General features: G+C 38.4%; 1 protein-coding gene across 3 annotated transcripts; it reads left to right on the top strand.

Moving 5' to 3' along the window:
• The first annotated feature begins 1,357 nt into the window (after nt 1–1,357).
• On the top strand, nt 1,358–20,761 carry LOC134812224 (uncharacterized). 3 transcript variants are annotated; one of them, XM_063819487.1, is made up of 15 exons: nt 1,358–1,402; nt 3,640–3,763; nt 3,992–4,122; nt 4,740–4,923; nt 10,345–10,467; nt 11,400–11,591; nt 11,756–11,974; nt 12,759–13,397; nt 17,278–17,389; nt 17,512–17,696; nt 17,850–17,972; nt 19,151–19,262; nt 19,415–19,519; nt 19,710–19,789; nt 20,114–20,683. In XM_063819487.1, the coding sequence occupies exons 1-15, from the start codon at nt 1,361–1,363 to the stop codon at nt 20,239–20,241; spliced, it is 2,499 nt and encodes an 832-aa protein (XP_063675557.1). In that variant the 5' UTR covers nt 1,358–1,360; the 3' UTR covers nt 20,242–20,683. The 3 variants fall into 3 exon arrangements, with proteins under 3 accessions (XP_063675557.1, XP_063675559.1, XP_063675560.1); XM_063819489.1 differs by lacking the exon at nt 12,759–13,397 and having other exon boundaries at nt 20,114–20,761; XM_063819490.1 differs by lacking the exons at nt 12,759–13,397; nt 19,710–19,789 and having other exon boundaries at nt 20,114–20,672.
• The last annotated feature ends 687 nt before the right edge of the window (nt 20,762–21,448 follow it).

The following is a 21,448-nucleotide window of genomic DNA, read 5'->3' as shown; positions in this document are numbered from 1 at the left end:
CACTTCCCAAGGAATGAAACTGATATAGAATCTATTATTTAACATAAATATGGGTTTTTTGGTTCAGTCTTGCCGCCTAAACTGTTATTAGAATGGAGACCAAAGTTTTGAATTTAACCCCGAAAAACAGGTACCTACCATGATTATGTCAATCAAAAGACTACTTGGTCAAATAAAAAAATGATTTAGTGCATTTGTAGAAAAAATGACAAAAAAATGACCTAGCCTCACAAAATGACAGTGTTATGCCTCCAAAATGAAGTTTTATTTATGATACAAAGAGGCATATTTATATTGGAGCCCTAGCTAATTATCGGTATTCTTAAACCCAGTAAGCCTCCATGATTAGCTAAATGAGTTTGTTTGATCATCAATTTTGATCAAAATGCTCACAAAATGACACGAACAGGTAAATATGACAATGTTTCAAGATTGAATTATTTTATCATCTAATGGTCAGAGACAGTCATACAAGAAGGAGTTAAAAATAAACATAATTGACAGTTAACAATCAAGTAGCATTAAAAAACGTGCGTTTGATATCAAAACTTTGATTTCAAACTTGATTTCAAAACTAAACGAACTAAAGCTTCTATTTTGTGAATGCAGAGAGTAATAACAAATCCTAAATACATGGCAAACGTTAATAAACATGAAAAAGTGATTATCAGTCATATAAACTATTCAAATATAACCAAATACTGGTTCAAGTTATGACACAAAGCTAAGCAACGCCACAATGTCACAGGTCATGAATTTATTGATGTCCCGTATATCGTACTCTGAAGCCCACACTTTATTGTATAGTGTATAGCTGTTGTCGGGGAGCTACAAGCTTCCTCTTGTGGCTGCTTGTGTTTGTCTGCTTGTGGGTGCTTGTGGCTGTGTATTGCTGCTACATACAACAGGCCCCGTTGGAATGCTTAATCAGCTTCTTAGTCATAGTGCAATTATCGGTTGTTTGTTCTTTTGTTCAGGTTACACGCTATTATTGTTTAGGTTAAAAGAGCTATCTTTAAATACCCATCTCAATTTGGTTACTCTTAGTTTATAGTTTTCATAACATTATGTTTCTATTCGTTGCCTTCTAGATTTTGTATGGTTTGTTGTGTTATTTGGATTTTGATGATTCAAATAAATTCTGGGAAACCAGTTCAATCATTATAGTAGATGAATCATGAATCATTAACGATGAAATAAATACGAATGAGTATTTAAGGATGTATATTTTTAATTGATTGCATGTTACAGTTTGTTTGAATAATTTCTGTGTGTACCGAGATACCAACATACATTATGAACATTCTATGTATCGTTTTATTTGGTCATAATTTTAATGAACTTTCTACTCAGGACCAACATGAGTCTTACACCGGAAATCATAGCCGAACTGGTTGAAAAGGTGAGTAAACTGTTTTTATCAACTGTTAAAAGTATGAACTAGTACCAGACTTCAAGTACTTCGCTTCCTCCCTCCCAATTGTAATATGATCATACCTAACGTTTTTATGTGACCGAAATTCACGTTGGTAATTTTTCCAAATAATATTTTCGTATAATCCGCACAAAATATCATAATCGTAGGGCACTGATTCTCAAATCACGCCATTTGATTCTTCGTCATCTGAGGTTGAAATCAAAACGGGCAGTGAATTAATTCAAACTTACAGTTATTAAGTTTATTAATATTTATTTATTATTTTATACCGTAAAATAAACGTAAATTCATACCAGGCAATAGTTATACAATAAAAATTGTGTCCTGGCTGCACTTTCATAAGTTTATAGACTCTTGTCTATTGTAAAACGAAATAGCATACCTTACGAGACATATTTATGTTCGACATTATAATTCCGGTGACATAAATGATTTGGGAACGAAAATATGGGAAGTTTTACCAAAAACCACCACATTTCGTACCCCAGATTAAATCATGGTATCTGGGGATATTTTTAATCTCCTTATTTTACAAAAATGAAACCCAATATTTGAGAAAATGAAATACAAAGATCTTCTTTGATCAGCTGTTTCATCTTGTAAACAATTTTTTCCGGAGCCTTTGAAAGTTAGCCTTAACTTAACTTATGATCCTACAGAGGGTATAGGAGACAGACAGTATTTATTATCTTCCACTACTCCCGAAATTTCACCGCCGCGTGGCCAATAAAGCAGTGACAGAGCTTGCTTATTTTTAATGGAACGTGTCCAAAATCATTTTTAAAGCAATGCAATTCATTATCGAATACTAGTGTTCATTAATTGTTTGATGAATTATATCTATAACTTACTATATTGACAAGTTGATAGTAAATCGATAAAGTCATAATTAAGGAAAATGTGTGAAAAATAATTTGGGGAAAATAATGATGGTGACCTAAATTTAAGTCCGAAATTATGGCGTTTTTTTCGAAGAACCCCCCAACTTTCGTACAATTTAAATATGTCTCATAAGGTATTCAAGGTGATATATAGGTATATTTCGGATGTAAGAAAAATTTACGTTAGAGTAAATTAATTAAAACGTATTATAAAATTGTAAATAAGAAGTAAATTATTAGAAAAGATTGATTGTATAAGTTAGATGGTAGATTATCTCAGATCATGGATGGAGAAGCTCCTGTTATAATTACCCACTGAATAAAGATAAACCTCTTTATCACACTATTCTCTACAGTCTACTAGGTCAAATCGTGATCACTACTTACAACTCAACTCTCTACTAGAGAGTTGGCAAGGTGCAGTGTTAGTCAGTGTCAACAACAAAACTGCACGAAAACAATTATTGCACGTGCATTATACCATTGCATCAGTCATCACACACGCACGAACGCGGCTGACAATTGTAATTCCAATACCAGGATGGCGTATTTTTAAGGCCTTGGCAAGGATATTTGATGTTAAAATTTCACGATCGGCGAGGATTTAATTTGGATATTAATAGATATCACTCTCAGTCAAATCACGTCAACTGTATTTGCTTCCATACCAATAACTTTATATAATCTATAATCATAACTTCATAATAAGCCTCATTTTACGAATTTGATAATTTTAAAAACACTTGTGTTTGACCAAGTTTTAAGCTGATAATTGTTGTAAAAGTGTCAATGGAATGTTGTCAACAAAGTATAGCCACGCTTCAATAGATGCAAGTTCAACTCATACAAGTTCAACTGATTAGTTGATTATAGTGTTGACTGTTAACTGTAGTTACTACAGTGTAGTATTCGAAAATTTGACATTCTAAATAATACTGCGCTCAACATAAACTAAATTTCTGTTGATACAATTTTAGCTTAATACTTCAATATAACATCATTGAATATTTGGGATGATGTCTAATTTGTTCCAAGACAATATGAAAGTATGAATAAGACGTGATGTTAGTTTTTGTACGGTTCTTAATAACAATATGAAATTATTATTCTCCGTAACTCTGAAAGATATGTTGATTGCAGATTTAATGGCTCACAAGAAACATAAACCCTTTCCTAACACTAATTTATTTGATATCGCGTATGTCATTTAAATTACATTAACCTTGGTTTGGATACGACCCTATTCCTTTGCCGAGTAATAACAAAATCAATTATACAAACATTAATTATACAAACATATTTATCATTACGACACTTCAGTTGGGAGAAAAGCACATTATGCTGTCCTATAACTGGGGAGTTCAGGACGTAGTACGGACAACATACGAGTATATTGAGAGTATAGGGATCCCTGTTTGGATGGACATAAAGGGGGGAGTTTCAGGTTAGTTTTGACTTATTTAGGGTAGTTTCAGGTTAGTTTATACTTATCTAGGGTATAAATGTCATGGTTCAGAATTCGTGATATTCCCATTTCTCATATTAAGTATGATATGCCCTAAAAGTGTATTTATTTTATCAAAATTTACAATATTTACCTGTTCCAATAATTGTAGTGAACAATTTGAAGCATGTTTTACTAACCGTGAGGTTAAAGATGATTACCTACCAGGTAATATTAACGCTGCTATGGCTAAGGGAGTAGAGGGTGCGTCGATGATTTGTCCCTTTATGACGGAAGACTACGAGGCCTCTGAGTCTTGTGAACTAGAACTCAACTACGCTAAAGATCGCAAAGTTCAGGTTTAGCCCAGTCTTTTTTGTATTCTTCCTGTTATTTGGTCTCGATGTTTATGAGTTTTAGTTTTAGTAAATACTTGCGTATTTTGTAGTTTCAATTCATCGTAAGTGGCCGGCCAAATCTACTCAATCTTGCTTCAGATCGGAGACCACTTTTAAGTTTTTCTGCAATTAAAAGTTAAGTTTTTGACGAGCCTCAAAGCTACCTGTCAGCAAGTTATCAAATACAAATTTTGGGTTGAACTTCTATATGTGACAGTTAATACTGATAAGTACAATTCATAGAGTAGTTCGAGTCCTCACACTATTTACACAAACTAAAGAAACAGTTTTTGTCAAATAATTTTGAAATATTTTCAATGACCATCGAAACAGCAAGCGAATATTTTATATTTTATAACTTCACTTATAGTTGCTGTGTGCACTGAAATCTAGCCAAGGTGCACCATGTCGTCCAAATTGTTGATAATGTTCTGATGAGCTACAGGCACGTTAACATGCTAACATGCTAACATGCTAACATGCTAACATGCTAACATGCTAACATGCTAACATGCTAACATGCTAACATGCTAACATGCTAACATGCTAACATGCTAACACAACCCACTTCACCACAGATAGTACCCTGCATGGTACAAGAACAGTCTAAAGACGGAGGCCAATACCGGGCCAGCGGCTGGCTGGGGGTTATCACAGCGGGTAAACTCTGGACTGACTTCAGAGGTTTGGAGGACGATGAAGGGAGGATAGCGGCTCAAGCAAATGCACTTTTGTTGGAGATTGCTAATAAGCTTAATGTTGGTATGTACTGGTTAACGCACTTGTTTTACTGTTGTAGAAAACTTGATGCATGTTATCGAGGATTTAGGTCATGCTACAGGATCCTTTCTCTCTCCCAGATATTCAAATGCAAATTATCCTTTTTTTATTGATGCTCTTCAAGCAGTTTGAATTCCTGAAAGACACCCCTTCAAGGATATCGGGTTCATTTAGTCGAGATAATGCGTATTTTCAATGATTTCTTGGTGGTTGTTTGAAGGAAATAATGCGCCTTGAGGCTGACCTGACATTTTGTATGGCTGGGTTAAAGGTCAGTGCCTGTGTCATCGGCATTAGATACTTGAAATTGTTTTTAATTTTACCCTCGTTTGTCTTCTCATTACGTAGTCCTATCCAGATAGCAAATCCTTTCATCCTGCACATGTAGAGGATAGGATTACAGGTAGCATTGAGAACTACAAACAGTACCTTGCCTATCATCCACGAGTACGATCCCATGAACATGGAGGTGAAGAAGGGTTCTGGGTACATTCCATTTGGCATTGCCTGTATAATCAACATAAGGCACATGTTGGTGAAGAAGGGGAGGTTCCAGAAAAGGAATAGAGCGGTAAACATGGATATGGTCACTGAAACCCTTTGCCTAATCCGCCATGCTCCCATCTGCGGTTTCGGACGTCTGAGCAGTCTATCAACCGACAAGGTGAAACTTAAAAAGATTATAACAGACGGCAAGGCTACCTGGATGACCAGAAACAAGTTTTGCAGCACCGCATAGGCCCTTCCATGGTCGGAGGAGGACGTGCAGTAACCCAGCTCCTTGATGTACCAGGTTGTCTCGAAGAAGATCTTCAACAGAATGTTAGGAACTAACAAGAATGCTCCATAACCAGCTATGATATAGTAGATAGAGGATGTGTTTATCTTGCGGAAAGGCTCGATGATAGCTATGGTCCGGGTGACACTGAGGAGCATGACCAGGAACATTGAGAAGTAGGAGAGAATGTTGTAGAGATACTCCCATGTTTCACACATTCTGAAATTATAGGGCTTTCAGCTCCTGTTTGTTATAAGCCAACAGAACATCTTTTAAAAAGGAAAACAATACCAAATCGACAAATCATTTAATCGTGGGTAGAACCCTTTTAATATTGCGTTGCAAAGCACCACAATAGCATAAATAGTCGAGATTTTAAAAATACTTACGCGATGCTTTTGAAGAGTGTAGCTTTCCTCCCATTGAAAAGTAGCATGGTAACAGGCAGATGAACATACAGATACAGATATCCGTACAGCTGATCGTTACATAAAGCACCAACAACAACCCCTCGCTCTTCTGCTTGAAAGCAAAGTAGATGAGCGACATGATATTAGAGGGAACGCCAAACAGAAGACACGTCACCAGGATTACTCCAATAAAGATATCAGCTCCAGAGGAGACCCGGAGAGGATCACCGTTAGCACCAAGTATTACGTGAGGAATGCCACTGGAGAAGCTGACCCATGATGTGGTGAAGGTACCTGTCATGAGATAGGTACCAGTAGTGCTTGTCATGTTGGAGCTTGTCATGTTGGAGCTTGTCATGTTGGTCGTGTTATTGAAAGGAGGAAAGGTTGAGGTGATGTACTGCTCTGTTGATATGTAGATCAAGTCTGCGGGGAGAAGATCTGTCGCCATCCTGGAGCTGAAGGTCGCTTATTAGACCCTATGTGTGCATCAGACCTTGTGCTAGATTAGTTAATTAGCGGGTTTATGTTAGCTTGATCACGGAATGGTTCTATATTGAAAATCTTTAGCTTAATTCTTTAATTATAAATTAAGTCACTCTTTTGAGGCAATCGACCATACAAACAAAAGCAATGGTTGCAAGAGACAAGAAAAGATTCTACAGTTGGGATGGTGAGATACTTGTTTGATAAAAATAACTATTTCGACAGTCTCTGGTAATTGATCTGAAATCAAATCCCTGCAACTTCCTCTCAGCAGCTTCTTTGTAAAGAAGCTGCTCACACGGGTAACACAGTCGTGCGAATCTTCATCAACAGTAGAATTGCCCATCAGAACCTTATCACCGCAACATCATCAAAAGCTCTGTCCATATGTCAAATTATGCAAAGTTCTGATGAAGACCGAACCCCTCTAGATGCGGTGCGTATATTTACAACTTGAACCATCAGGTGTTGAAGCTTTAAAGCGAAACTTATTCAAGACTCATTACTGGCATGAGAAATTCATAATACATTTTGTAAATACAAAAACTACATCAATAAGTTAAACAAAACCGGAGAGCTGAGCACACGAGTTACGAGCCTTTTATTAGTTGGTGTGTTATTATAAAAGTAAAGAAAGAATTTCTAGGGTTTCGCCGTTACGGGAGGTATCTGCCATATGACATTGCATTTGCAGGTATCCGGTACAACTGTCAGCAACAATAAAATGAATGGATGCTAAAAAAGAGCAAAAGTAACACTAATTTCTCCCAACTTCTGAGTAATTGAAATTGTAAACCAATAAAAATTACCACAAAATTTACGTTGTCTCTTTAACAATGTCTTGGCTCTTAAGTCTTGAACTATAAACGTTCCGATTACGTTACCAATAGTCTGGAGATCTGTTAACAATCGAAGTTTTAACAAGGTAACAAAGGGGTGTCGGCGGCTCAGGGCATGGTTCCGTTTAACTTCCATTTCGGGAATTTGCACCCCTTATAGAAGTCAACATTTTTGTAGGGCTTATAATGTTACAGCTTGTTGGTTTGAGTCCTTTCTCAGGGTTTCAGCCAAAGCCTTGCAAATCTTACAAATATTCAGGAAGTTGATAGAGAGTAACCTTGTAAACAACAATCTAGGAACTGTTGTCTATTTTTGTGGCCGGGTTGTCTCTACACAATGAAAAATCTGGTTCGAACTACTGGTTTTTAGAAAATCCGGTCCAACCAGACGTACTCTTCAGTCTGATACTATTATGTTTATCAGCCATACACAAAAGAGGTTATAATGTAATGCAGCTATCCTCCAAAAATAAAACAATATAGTACTGAAAACGTTGTAAATAAAGATATCACATCATCTCCTGGAATCTACAAAATGTAAAAAATGTAACACTACTGAATACCTTATTAACACAGTAAAGTCAGATAATGTGAACTGCTGGATTGATTGAACTTGAGTCAAAGCTGAACTCATGCTACTTTTCCGTGGTAAACTCTTAAATGAGAAATAAAAACAGCAAGATAAGTCCAGTAGTGGACACTAAACAAACTGAGAGCACAGTAAGTGTGGTAGGTCAGGTGCAACAGTAGTGGACACTAAACAAACTGAGAGCACAGTAAGTGTGGTAGGTCAGGTGCAACAGTAGTGGACACTAAACAAACTGAGAGCACAGCAAGTGTGGTAGGTCAGGTGCAACAGTGGTGGACACTAAACAAACTGAGAGCACAGTAAGTGTGGTAGGTCAGGTGCAACAGTAGTGGAGACTAAACAAACTGAGAGCACAGTAAGTGTGGTAGGTCAGGTGCAAGCACCAACACTAAACAAACTGAGAGCACAGTAAGTGTGGTAGGTCAGGTGCAACAGTAGTGGACACTAAACAAACTGAGAGCACAGTAAGTGTGGTAGGTCAGGTGCAAGCACCAACACTAAACAAACTGAGAGCACAGTAAGTGTGGTAGGTCAGGTGCAACAGTAGTGGACACTAAACAAACTGAGAGCACAGTAAGTGTGGTAGGTCAGATGCAACAGTAGTGGACACTAAACAAACTGAGAGCACAGTAAGTGTGGTAGGTCAGGTGCAACAGTAGTGGACACTAAACAAACTGAGAGCACAGTAAGTGTGGTAGGTCAGGTGCAACAGTAGTGGACACTAAACAAACTGAGAGCACAGTAAGTGTGGTAGGTCAGGTGCAACAGTAGTGGACACTGAACAAACTGAGAGCACAGTAAGTGTGGTAGGTCAGGTGCAACAGTAGTGGACACTAAACAAACTGAGAGCACAGTAAGTGTGGTAGGTCAGGTGCAAGCACCAACACTAAACAAACTGAGAGCAAAGTAAGTGTGGTAGGTCAGGTGCAAGCACCAACTGTCAGCAGCTACGCATATACTTGGTCAGGTTATTTGTTGGAGCACACTTATACGTATTACGTACTTACAACACTGAACACTATGTATCGTTAAAATTATTCAGGATATTCACACCATTATGTTATATATCTTGTTTTAGGAGCAAAATTAATTAATCAAGTCCTGATCTGAGTCGAAGCTTGGGTTAGAAAAAACGTCAGAAAATTATTATCCTTCACTAATAAATAAATACTGTGAATACATAAAGATATGTTGTAAATCGAAACTTTAATCGCTGCAATTAAATATGTCTATCATGGCAAACTAAAACCTGGAAAAAGAGAAACCCCTCCGGCCTACAGACCTGTTTGGTTCCACGCCAAATCTCGGCAATTCCTGGCCTCATTATGACAAATTCCTGGCTAAATTTAGACCAAATCGTGACCTCAGACCTTGTGTCTAACATCAGGGGTTCTTCAGAAACTGTTATTAAGGCTTCTATCCTCAAGCAAATGTAAGCCTCAAGCGAAATAATGCTCAACAATAATGTGAGTTTAAAAATAGTGAGAGGTGACCGGCACCTTTACCTCTTTACGCTAGAGAGCACTAGCTCCTAACGTAATACTTAATAGTTCACAATATGCCCACCTTTGATCTGCGAGAGAGGAGAATACATGAATATTTGATAACCAGTAGTTCCCGCTCAAGGTTTAGAGTAAGAATAGATTATGGTAAAGATGATTAAAGGGGTGGAGCGCAGATTTAGAGTAAGTATAGAGATTGTAAAGATTATTAAGGGAGTGGAGCGCAGATTTAGAGTAAGTATTATAGAGATTGTAAAGATGATTAAAGGGGTGGAGCGCAGATTTAGAGTAAGAATAGAGATGGTTAAGATGATTAAGGGAGTGGAGCGCAGATTTAGAGTAAGGAATAGAGATGGTAAAGATGATTAAGAGAGTGGAGCGCAGATTTAGAGTTAGGAATAGAAATGGTAAAGATGATTTAGGGAGTGGAGCGCAGATTTAGAGTACGAATAGAGATGGTAAAGATGATTAAGGGAGTGGAGCGCAGATTTAAAGTAAGGAATAGAGATGGTGAAGATGATTAAAGGGAGGAGCGCAAATTCGCAGAATGACTAAGTAAGAAATGTGCAAAGTGTTCGCCTTGTTTTCCTCTTAACGCTTTACCGTAGAGTCGAATACCTGTAGAGATTGATGTTATTTGGTTTCTAGGTGACTGTCCGTTGGAGAGATGTAGCCAAATTGGAGGGATTGATTCATGTTCTTTAAGTCTGGTTTAATCTATTTGTAAGGTTTCTGTCTAACGATTAACGAATTCTTCTTTTGACGGTCGGTTCATTCTAAAACATTACTTTTATTTCAGATACTAGAGGAGGTTTCAAACCAGTGAAGCCACCCCCGAAACCTGCTGCACCGAAATCGACAACACCACCACCAGCTGCACCTAAACCAACACCACCACCAGCAGCGGCACCCAAAAAACAAGGTATACATTTTTTATTTTAGGCGCTTATCAAAATATATTTCATGTAAACTAAGATCATCAATCGCTTCAGAAAAAATATCTTTTACTCGCAAGGTCGTAATTAAAACTGTGCTTTAAGGTTTATTTCTGAAACTGTACCATTTCATTTCTGTGGAATATTCTTCATATAATTTTCATTAAGACCTGAGTATGAAAGAATACAAAAATGTTAACAAAATATTGTACCCAGAAAGTTCCACAATAAACGCGCTAAACACAAGCCTTGCAATAAAAAAACAAGACTTAGTTAAACTAGTTGAATCTTGTTGAGGTATAAATGATATCGCTAACTGCTACTTGATAGTAAAGTTAGAGACTACCCAAACCGTTTATTATTTTTATTATATTATTAGTTGAGCACTATCTTGGAAATCAGGACAACTCATTTGTGTTGTAATACGTAGATTTGTCTTTACTAGAGAAGCAAAGAGACAACATCAATCTGACAGGACACATTTTAATAACCAAAGATTCAAATAACGCCGTACGGATCTGAAGCCAAGAGGTTGTAAAAACACGTCCAAAACCTAAGAACCAGTAGGTGTACATTGTACATTGTATATTGTACATTGTACATTGTACATTGTACATTGTACATTGTACGTTGTACAGTGTACACCAATGTACATTGTCCATGTACACAGGACCAAAGTGGCGACAAGGGAGAGTAACAAATGACTGTGAAGAACCATTTGTCTAAAAGTCTAAAGGAGCCCTTGTATGGGTTAGACAGAAAGAAGATATGGGTAAAGAATTAGGGCTGTAGAGCGTGTTAAACGCGATTAGATGGTTTAGTCATTTGTTTGGTTACTAGTTGAGTTATCACGTGACTGAATAAATACTGAGTGTGTTGTGACTATTAGTTTCAAGAATTCACCCTCAATTTCTTTCAGCTCCAGCTAGTTCAGGAGGAGCACTGAAAGGGAAGCTGGGTATAAAGAGTCACCATGGCACCTTCATTGGAGCACCAAACTCAAGTGCCACGTGCAGTTCAAAATCCCTGGGTGGAGATGAGACTATAGAAGTTGTGGAGATAAAGGCCAACACTGTGGCTCTCAAATCTAAACATGGGAAATATCTTTCAAGTGAGTTTCACTTTGTTCTGATATTTTCCTCAGCAATAAAAACATTATTTAAATAAGACCTTAAAAATTAGACTTTAAAAAAGACCTCAACGATAAAAACATCTTTTCAACATGTTCTGTGATAGGTACCCACGTGATTAATCCACTTAAACTGTAACCCTCAGTTCAGCAGAACCACTCCCTGCAATGGAACAGGGACAAGGCCCAAGGCTGGGAGTACTTCACCGTTGGCTGGATTGACAAGAACAAGTTCACTCTCAAGTCATACCACGGGAAATACTTGTCAGCCCAAGGGAACGGGAAACTGGAGTGTAACAGGAGCAAGGCCGATGCATGGGAACACTTTACAGTTACAAAGCCATCTGCTAGTGCTGCATCTTCTGGTTAGTAAATAAATATACTACCTTTTATTTACTAATGTATTATACTATTTACTACTATACCTCTTAGTTGCTACTTCTTAGTTGCTACCTCTTAGTTACTACCTCTTAGTTACTACCCCTTAGTTACTACATCTTAGTTGTTACCTCTTAGTTACTACCTCTTAGTTACTACTTCTTAGTTACTACTTCTTATGTCCTTGTTAGGATTGAAATCATTTTAGGGTGCCAATCGAAAAAAAAGCTATCCTCTCTTTTCCATTTAAGGTTGGTTATTGTAACATCTAACCTACCTTTTCTTCTCATATCTGAAAGAAAACTCACAACTATCTAAAATGTTGATAAAACTAGTCGGGTAATTTTTTGTATTCGAAACGAAAATTCATCATTTATAATTATAACTTGTTTTCTTGTTTAAAGTTTGAAATCGAATTAACTATCCAAACATCTCACAAAATAAAGAATCTGATATCCTGAATATACTGGGTGAGATACAGTTCTTTACATGCATATTTTTAGCACGTGATAATGGCTATCACGTCATCACGTGTCAAAAAATATGCCTCGCCTCTCCACCAGAATCCACATCTATTGACGTGTTATTAATATGATGAAGAAAAAGAATTGTTTTTGCTCTGTTTCTTTTTGATATCAATATTTTTTGTCTTCAACTTGTTTGTTCCCATTTCCTTACTATCCTTGTTTCTCAATTAATGCCAGAACCACAAATTCTTGTTATTTCTCGTTCTCGCTTATCATGAACAAGTTTTTGATGTGCTGTATCCAGTCTCAGGTTTCACTCCAGTTCCTAATCATGGGTACCATATCAAAATGTTGGATGGGCCTGCCTCTGGTTACTCCCTGACTGCAAATGATGAGAGAAACGGTCACTCCCGCTGGGTACATACCGATCTCAATGATGATAGTGCTCGCTGGGAGATCATCCCTATACAACACAACGGTCAACACTGCTTCAACATCAAGTCTAAATCTGGTATTTTAAAATATCAAATTCCATTTTTAATGATATCTTTGAACAAATATCCGATGGCAGCTAAAACTTCTAATCATACTAAAAGAAAGCAGCAGTTTTGGTACAACATTATATCAATAGTCTCCATTTACGGTGCTGGTAGTGGCAAGATGCTGGTAGTGCACAGCAACAACCAATCTAATGGAGACGCAAGGGCTCTGGTTCACAAAACTCCCCACAATGCTGATGACGAGTGTTGGAGTATAGAGACTGTGAGTGTGGCAGGAGGGATCGGGTACAGGTTTAAGAAGTCTCAGGGTCGCTCGAAAGACACGTACTTGGTCTCCAGAATTCAAAGGAAAGGTGGGTCCTACTGGGTGGACGTGACGTCAGATATGTCTGCTCCAATTTTGTGGAAGATTGATGGTTCGGCTTCTAGTTCTACTTCCAGTGGTAAGTTTCGGTTGAAAGCAGATATTCTGTTCCTGCTGATGATTATTGCTAAAGGGCGTGAGGAACTGCACATCTCTACATTCTTATATCTACTGCTATTTAGAAATTGTGACACAGCTATCTTTTTTGTTTATTAATCTATGGGTATAGCTTTGTTAACCAACAACTGTGTGTTTTAGCTCCTCCTAAACTCCTAAATTAGTTGTTAACATGCTCGTAAGACATCCAATGTGTTAAAATGACGGGCAGTTGCCGCTCTCAACTGACGTACTGTAAACTCCGACTGTGGACTAATAAAACGGCAGCTTCAGACCATCAAAATTGACTTGAAAGTTGATAGTGCAAAAAATCGTTCATATTGATATACTTGAAAAGAAATACCGAACACTTATTTTTTAACCATGTGATCCCCCAAATAGATGGACTGAGTATAATTTTCAAATCGGTCATTAATTTGTCGTTAAAGGGTGGAAATTTGAATCTGGTTTTATTTCTTTTCATTAATTTAAATTTAATAAGAGTTTCTTGAATCTAATTCTGTGTCCACCCAAACATTAGTACAAAAGTCAACAGAACAGTTATCAACTCTCTTAATAAGAAGCTGATGATTAGAAATTAGTTAATGACTTGATAAAAATGGTACCTTACTCGGGAATATTATAGCGGGTTAATTTATGACTGGGAAAATTAATGACCGGGAAAAATATGGCGGAATTTTCCAAAACCCACCAAGCATCAAAATATATTACTATTAGTTTACCTTACTCGGGAATCTTATAGCGGGTTAATTTATGACTGGAAAAATTAATGACCGGGAAATTGGCGGAATTTTCCAAAACCCACCACTTTATCCCAGTCATAATATTCCCGAGTAAGGTAATAATTATAATATAATGCCACAAGCATCTTGTACGAGATGTTTGGATGAAGAAGGTGCCACATTACCATCCATAATTAATAATTATCCACCCAAGTAGTGACGAACCAATTTATAACCGTTTAAGATATTCCAACTCTTATCGCACCATCATGTCCTTAGGACAGTTTATCACCTTTCTGACATTTTTAATGAATTGTTAGGCCCTTCAATTTATGATAAGCCTAGGGTAGAAAATTTATCCCATAATTATTATCATTAGTATTTATCAACATAAACAACGATCTATCACTGTTAGTTGTACCCATTAATTGTGCTACGATGTTAAATTAAGTACAATGAACTTCACTTGTTGGGTTTTAAATGAGACATTGACAAATAACCCATGACCATGATAGATTAAACAGTAATTAGAACTTTAGAAATGGAGCGCCAGTAATTAAGTAATTAACAGTAAACAGCTTCATACTTAAAGGTGACCCTTGCAGTAGTAGTTATAGTTGGTAGTTATCATCTCAGCGATGTCTTGTCCTCAAATACGCTCCTATAACTCTAATTTCGTTTAAAGCATGGACATACAGTGAGATGAAGTATCTTGCTTAATGCTAATTGCCTTTATTTATCACCATAATCCATATCTATGGCCTCAAAATATTCATTGTCCGATTTTTCGTCCATAATTCTCCAATTTATCATCCACTGTTAAAACAGATTCTTTATTCATTGATCTTTGTTTTGACATTCACATCGGTGAAAGTCACAATTCGAACCTTGCCCTTGAATTTAGTGCTTAACTAGGTCACAGATAACCAAATATACACGAGCAATGTGCATCATTAACTGACTTACTGACTTAGTTATTACACAACACTGATATTTTGAAAAACTTTCATTTAGCAGTTCGTTCCATCAACTCCTCGACAGCACCTAGGACAAAAAGATGAGGCTCGTAGTTGTGATCCTGGGTGTGATCAATCTTACCACTACTGACCCTTTAAGTATTACGGATGACACGGACCTCTACGAAGAGCCTGAACTGGAGGAAGAATTTGAAGAAGAGCCAGATGCCATGGTAGACCCTGATAGCACAAAGGCTCTGCCAGAGGAATTAGATCTGAGGGAGAAGGGTATCATGCATAAATCTGTGAACCAGGGCTCGTGTCCGGCCTGTGGCTGGGTGTCTGGTACTCAGACTCTAGAAGCTAGGATAGCGCTTGTATCGGAGAATCACATCCCTTACTCTATCCAGAACTTCATGAACTGTGCTGGGAGACCCTGTGTGGGAGTTCAACCCTACTCTGTTACAACTCAAGTAAAACAGAATGGTGTCATTGTGCCCGAAGATGAGGTGCCTTTTACAAAGAAGCAATGTGTCGGAGAAGGAGAGGGGAAGTCGGCTTGTTTTGCTAAATGCGGTGCTAGACATCCTGCCAGTTTCAATAATACCCTTCATGATCAGTTCGTTATTGTTGCCGGAACAGGAAACGCCGAAACTGAAGCCCAGCTCATGGAGGCACTACAAGATGGTCCAGTTACAACGTGCTTCAGTAAGAAGAGCGTGGAACCTGGTGAGCGGTGCTCTAATGGCTGTGCCCACGCTAACTCCATCATCGGATACACCAAGGACAAGTGGCTACTGCAAGAGAGTTATGGGAGCAGCTGGGGTGAGTTTAACGACGGGAGTTGGCTTACAACCAAGGGATCCAAGTGCAGTGATGCGATCATTAAGAAAGCATACTTCCCAAGGATTTTCTACGACTATGACAGAGCGAATGCCTACTACACTCCTGTAGAGGGTGGAGTGAGCGGAAAAGAGCTGAAGTTTGTAGATGGTGAGAGGTATGGGATTACAAACGCTAACAGGAAGAATGTGGGTACTGCGAAGAACAAGTGCGCTTTCCTCGGTGCAGCTTGCAAGGGAGTCGTTGCACTGTCCTCTGGTGCCTTTGAACTTGTCTCCAACTTTGGACCGGGTTCAATTGGAGATCAAGCTGCATTCAGGAAGGTACAGATGGTAATATACCTAAAGCATGAGGAGTTGGGGAAATACATTATGATCAAGGAGAAAAAGAAGAAATTAACAGCGGTGGACTCAAAGGAACAAGCATCTCCGTTCTTTACCAGCTATGGTAGGTTCATTTCCTTCCAATACCCCAGTTACCACTTGGTGGACAACAAGATGGAACGCATACTAGGTGGACTCAATGATATCGACATATTTGGAACCTGGTCCCTGACAAACTGCAATCTCTACAACGACGAAAGTGGAAATTCCTTCGATCTAGTTGAAGCAGCCAAAGGTAAGACCTACCTAGGAGGGAGCAAGTACGACCCTACTTCCCCCACTCAGCAGTTCAACATTGGCCTGTCCGGTGATTGGACTATTGAGTCAAGTAAACTTGAACAACTTCTGGCGGAGCGCAAGAACTTGGTAACATTCACTGATGACAGCAAGGCTGCAGTGAAACGTTTCCGGTGGAACGCTCGGCAGATAATTAACAACATAGGACATCCCTTCACTCCGGACATGGTCCAATCTAAAGCAGACTTCAAATTCGAGGATAATGAGAACGCTATGAGGCCTCGAAATTGTGGGATATCCAAACTCATCCCGATGGGTTGGGAGGATCATCTTGCTATGGAGAATAACGAGATAGTGATGAGCTCAAATGTGGACAGAAGCTGGACATTTGAATATGGCGACTTGTGAGATTGTTTTCACGATGATAAAAACATGTTTTTCAAATTTTATTGGTTATAGAATTCGGTATTCGGCGGTAAGATTCTTTGATTAAAGCATTGTTAAGGGTATGTTTTATTTCTTCTGGAACAGGTTTTTAAAATTTGTCAAAAGTTAACCACCGATCGAAAAATGAAACGTAGTCAAATTAAATCGAAGGAAATGGAAAAAATATAGCAAACAGTTCTATAACAGCTAAAAGTTTGGTAGCAAAAAAGTATTATGTTTGGAAGTTGATTTCGTAATTGCCTTAATTTTCGCAGGAAGTTTGAAGAATCTAGCACTACACAGTCCTCACGTATACCAGTCTTCAGTAGCGTGCGGTGGAGATCCCAAAAGAGCGGTGGACGGGAACACGAACGGAGTTTACAATAAGTGAGTGTTGGATTGAATATCACGAACGAAATTAATTGCTTACTTTTAATTGGGCAAGATTACAAGCACAGAACCAAAAGTTGTAAGAAATACAACGGATTTAAATAATCATTAATCCTCAGTAAAGGAGTTACTCACACGGATCCGAACCAAGACAAGGGACTAGCATGGTGGCACGTAAACCTTGGAGCCTGGTATAAGGTGAACTCTATAAAGGTTTGGAACAGGATCGAGTGTTCGGAGAGACTGAATAATGCGCATGTTTATGTTCACAAGAAATACATCGGTCAAGTAAAGCTTGTCCAAGGTAAGAAATTGAAAACGCGCGAACATTTTATTGTTAAAAACTGTCTTCATAACGATAATGTGTTCTTAAATTAGTGAGATCGCTTAAATGTCCCTCAATATCTTTCCATGAGCCAACGATAATATTTATAATTTGAAAGTTGTGTTTTCACAGGACAGCAGATGTATGAGTTCCCAGTTCACGATTACAACACGAACAGTGTCACAGTGTGTCTTATTGCCACTAAAGCACCTCTTTCCCTCGCACAAGTTGAAGTTTTCGGTACTGGAGCAAAAGGTATCTTAGATTGAAGCTGTACTAACTAATTACATATATTATAGTTTATTTAATTACATTAGCTTCCCGAATATATTGCTATTCGGACGCATCACGCAACGACTTCCAAATATCTAATACTGGAATCCCGAGTCATTGCAGCTTAACTTTTTATCTAGTGTAATGTGTTATAAAAAGCTTGATCGAGATTGATTTAACGGCCAGGCAGCGCAGTTGGTTAGAACGCCATCTTTGCAAATCGTAAGGTTGCGAGTTCGAATCCCACTGTCTGCCTGGTCGTGGGGTGAGCGTCGTTGACGTTCAGCTAAGGATCCTGAGTGGTCTATGCAGCCCCCCGGTCTACTCAGCCGAATACTCGAGAAATCGGGTGTGAGGGTTAAATGAGGAGCTGCACATTGCAGCAAAGTCTCGGGTGAAGAAAGTATGGTACACACTACCTTAACCGTCACTGGCGAAATAAATCCTTCGGCTTCCTGTAATTGGCTGGTTGCATTTGTGTAACAATGTGGCTGTCGGAATACACCGAAGTAAAATAAGTGTCTTGATTAAAAAAAATGTGTTATACTTATAGTTATAGTGTGTAGTGTGAGGTGATGCTCCATTAATATTTGATGACACGACAAAGAAATAAAATAAAGAAGGCTTGTGTTAAATAAATTACTACACAGAAGCACATAAAAATGATACGAAACCGCAAAGGATCAAGTACAAGTATTTCCTAATTGGTTGAAACACTTGATATAGCTTTGTAGCGCGATGCACTACTGGGTCGCGCCGCGCATTTTCTCGCAACCACCGTATGCAGATCGGCGAGATGCGAAGGATTGACATCGTGAATCAAAATATAGCTCTCAAATTATATCATAAAGATAACATTAATTGTTACAATTTGGTTAAGATAGGATTAGGAGAACCAACTTGGAAATATTCCGTCCAACTCCGGAAATCATCCTTTGTCAGTAGATCGTTCATAGATGACTTTCACGTTGTTATAAAATTAGCCCGATTTTAATCATCGATCAGGCCTATCTGTATTGTTCTGAGCTCATATCGCTCATTTCGTGTAGCATAATTAAGTCTACCCCAATCCGATTCCAAGTTGAGATACTGAAGCTATCACGCTAAATGACCCACAACCCTCTTATATTTGTATTCTGATTCTTCATCCCTCATTGCAGGTCCCCAACTGACTAATGTGGCCCTTAAGAAGCCCTGCTTTCAGTCTTCGGTAGCTCACGGCGGGGATCCGAACAGAGCAGTCGATGGGGTCGAGCACAATCTTTTTAACTTGTAAGTTGTAATTTTCACGATTTTCGTTTCTCCTTACAACTCGAAAACTGAAGCGATACAAGATTTATCGCTGAAAAGATGGGTGTTATTATTAACTATTAGTAAGATTAACTATGTTTAATACTCTGATAACCTACTTATAATTGTTACAGAGGTCACACAACCCACACGGACAGTAATACAGACGGAAAAAGGGCATGGTGGTTCGTGGAGCTGGGGGCAAAATATCTTATCAACGAGATCAACATTCTCAACAGGTAGTTTCTAGTTGTGCGAGTCAAACTCTACCGTGACGACAAGTTTGGTGTTGTTGTCCGTAGAATTGTTATTTCCGTCTTAGCCGTTTGCTAGATATTTGGTAGGTACTAGTTCTTTAGTTAATTAAATTATTTTACCAGCCGTATCAATATATATTACGTCTAAGATAATTAATTAACGTATTGACAGAGGAGAATGCGCTGAGAGGCTAAACGAAGCTCAGGTTTTTATAGACGACAGACACGTCCACACTATCAAATATACTCCAGGTTCGTTCAATTCTTTTTTATTTTTACCGCGAAATTATAAAAACAATTTTAAATAGAGCTGCAGTGACAGATGGTGTCACAATTTTACATAAGTATAACCTAGGCGCGGTCATAAGATTCACGATAATACGTACAACTCCCCACTTCAAAGTATCACCCGAAAATATTTTAACATTTTTGACAAAAAACAGGTCCGATTTTATTTCGTATTTGGGTCCAGAATATAATTATAGCGTGCCAGGCTCTGTACTGGACAATGGTCCGTAGTTTGGACTTTAGAGTTTGACATGAATCGTGAATAGTTCTTATTACCACTTTTCTCAGGAGTATGGTGGTATAACATACCAGTGAAAGCAGGTGAGTACGGGACCAGGATCGGAGTTACTCTAAACACAGGGCTACCGCTTAGCCTTTGTGAGGTCATGGCTATGAGCGACGGTTCAACTCAGTGAAGCTGGCATATCTGCTGAGAAACTGCAAAATTTTACATACAGCAATTGAAGATCAGAAGAGCTGACTTGAACTGCTTGAGTTTGACTCGGATTTTTCAAGGCACTGTTGATATTTTCTGTGGAATGTTTGTATTGATTTCAGAGTCTGAGCTTTGACCATTATGTATATTAAATATTCACTATCAGTATTTTAAACTTTTATTTTAGATCTGAAACATTTGGGTTTGATATAGTAAATTAAAAATACTATTTGATATAGTAAATGAAATAGTATTTTCAGTGCGAGCCAATTTCTTTTAGTTAGAAATGGAATCCTCGAAAATCAACGATCTTTTGGATTTTTAGCCGTCTTTTTCATTTATATTTATATTAATAGTTATAGTTTTATTATTCAGATAACAGATAAGCTCATTGTCGTTATAAGAATTATTATTTTGTCGTCATTCATTGTCAATTGTTGATCTGCATGACGTGATCATTGATCATGTTAATATAATTAATCATATTATATACTAATTACTATTTACGATGTCAATCCTTTGCAGCTCGGCAAGGCCCATACCATGCATGCAATATAAGTATAGTGCTTACCTGAGGACCCCAGGCTTTAATGTAGAGATTAGGCGGAATGACAGGCTGAGCGCGGCCCAGTAAGTGTAGTGCTAGAAAAATTATTTAATGCGCGGTGTGGCCCAGTAGTGCATCGCGCTACAAAAAGGTTGCGAGAAGCATTATTTAACGGGTGATACTCTTAAAATATTTGTTCCAAATATCAGGACCGTCGACGAGTCCAACTCGGCGCGCGTCCTGGTAGGTTGTAAACCTACAAGTCCTGCCCAGAAAACCTTACCACCTACCGGGCTCGCTAGAGGTGATCGATTTTCAACAGCACGTTTGTCCTCGCGCGTCACATCAAGTTCACCAGCTTTCGCACGCTGCATTTAGCCTAGTAGTAAAGACAACGACATTACTTTGCAAAGTTTAAAAGCTACGATCTTTTATTAAGCCCAAAATTTGGAGGACTTCGCCGCTTCGACGCGCCGCGCGAATTAGCATTCTTGCTTCGCATCGTCGATCGCATAGTCGATCGCATCGTCGATAGCATCGTCGATCGCATCGTCGATCGCATCGTCGATCGCATCGTCGATCGCATCGTCGATCGCATCGTCGATCGCATCGTCGATCGCATCGTCGATCGCATCGTCGA

Source organism: Bolinopsis microptera, chromosome 3 (assembly GCF_026151205.1).
Source record: "Bolinopsis microptera isolate Bmic1 chromosome 3, MBARI_Bmic_1.0, whole genome shotgun sequence".
Taxonomy (NCBI): domain Eukaryota; kingdom Metazoa; phylum Ctenophora; class Tentaculata; order Lobata; family Bolinopsidae; genus Bolinopsis; species Bolinopsis microptera.
Note: the sequence above shows the minus strand (reverse complement) of the source record. Positions and strands in the feature narration are given on the sequence as shown.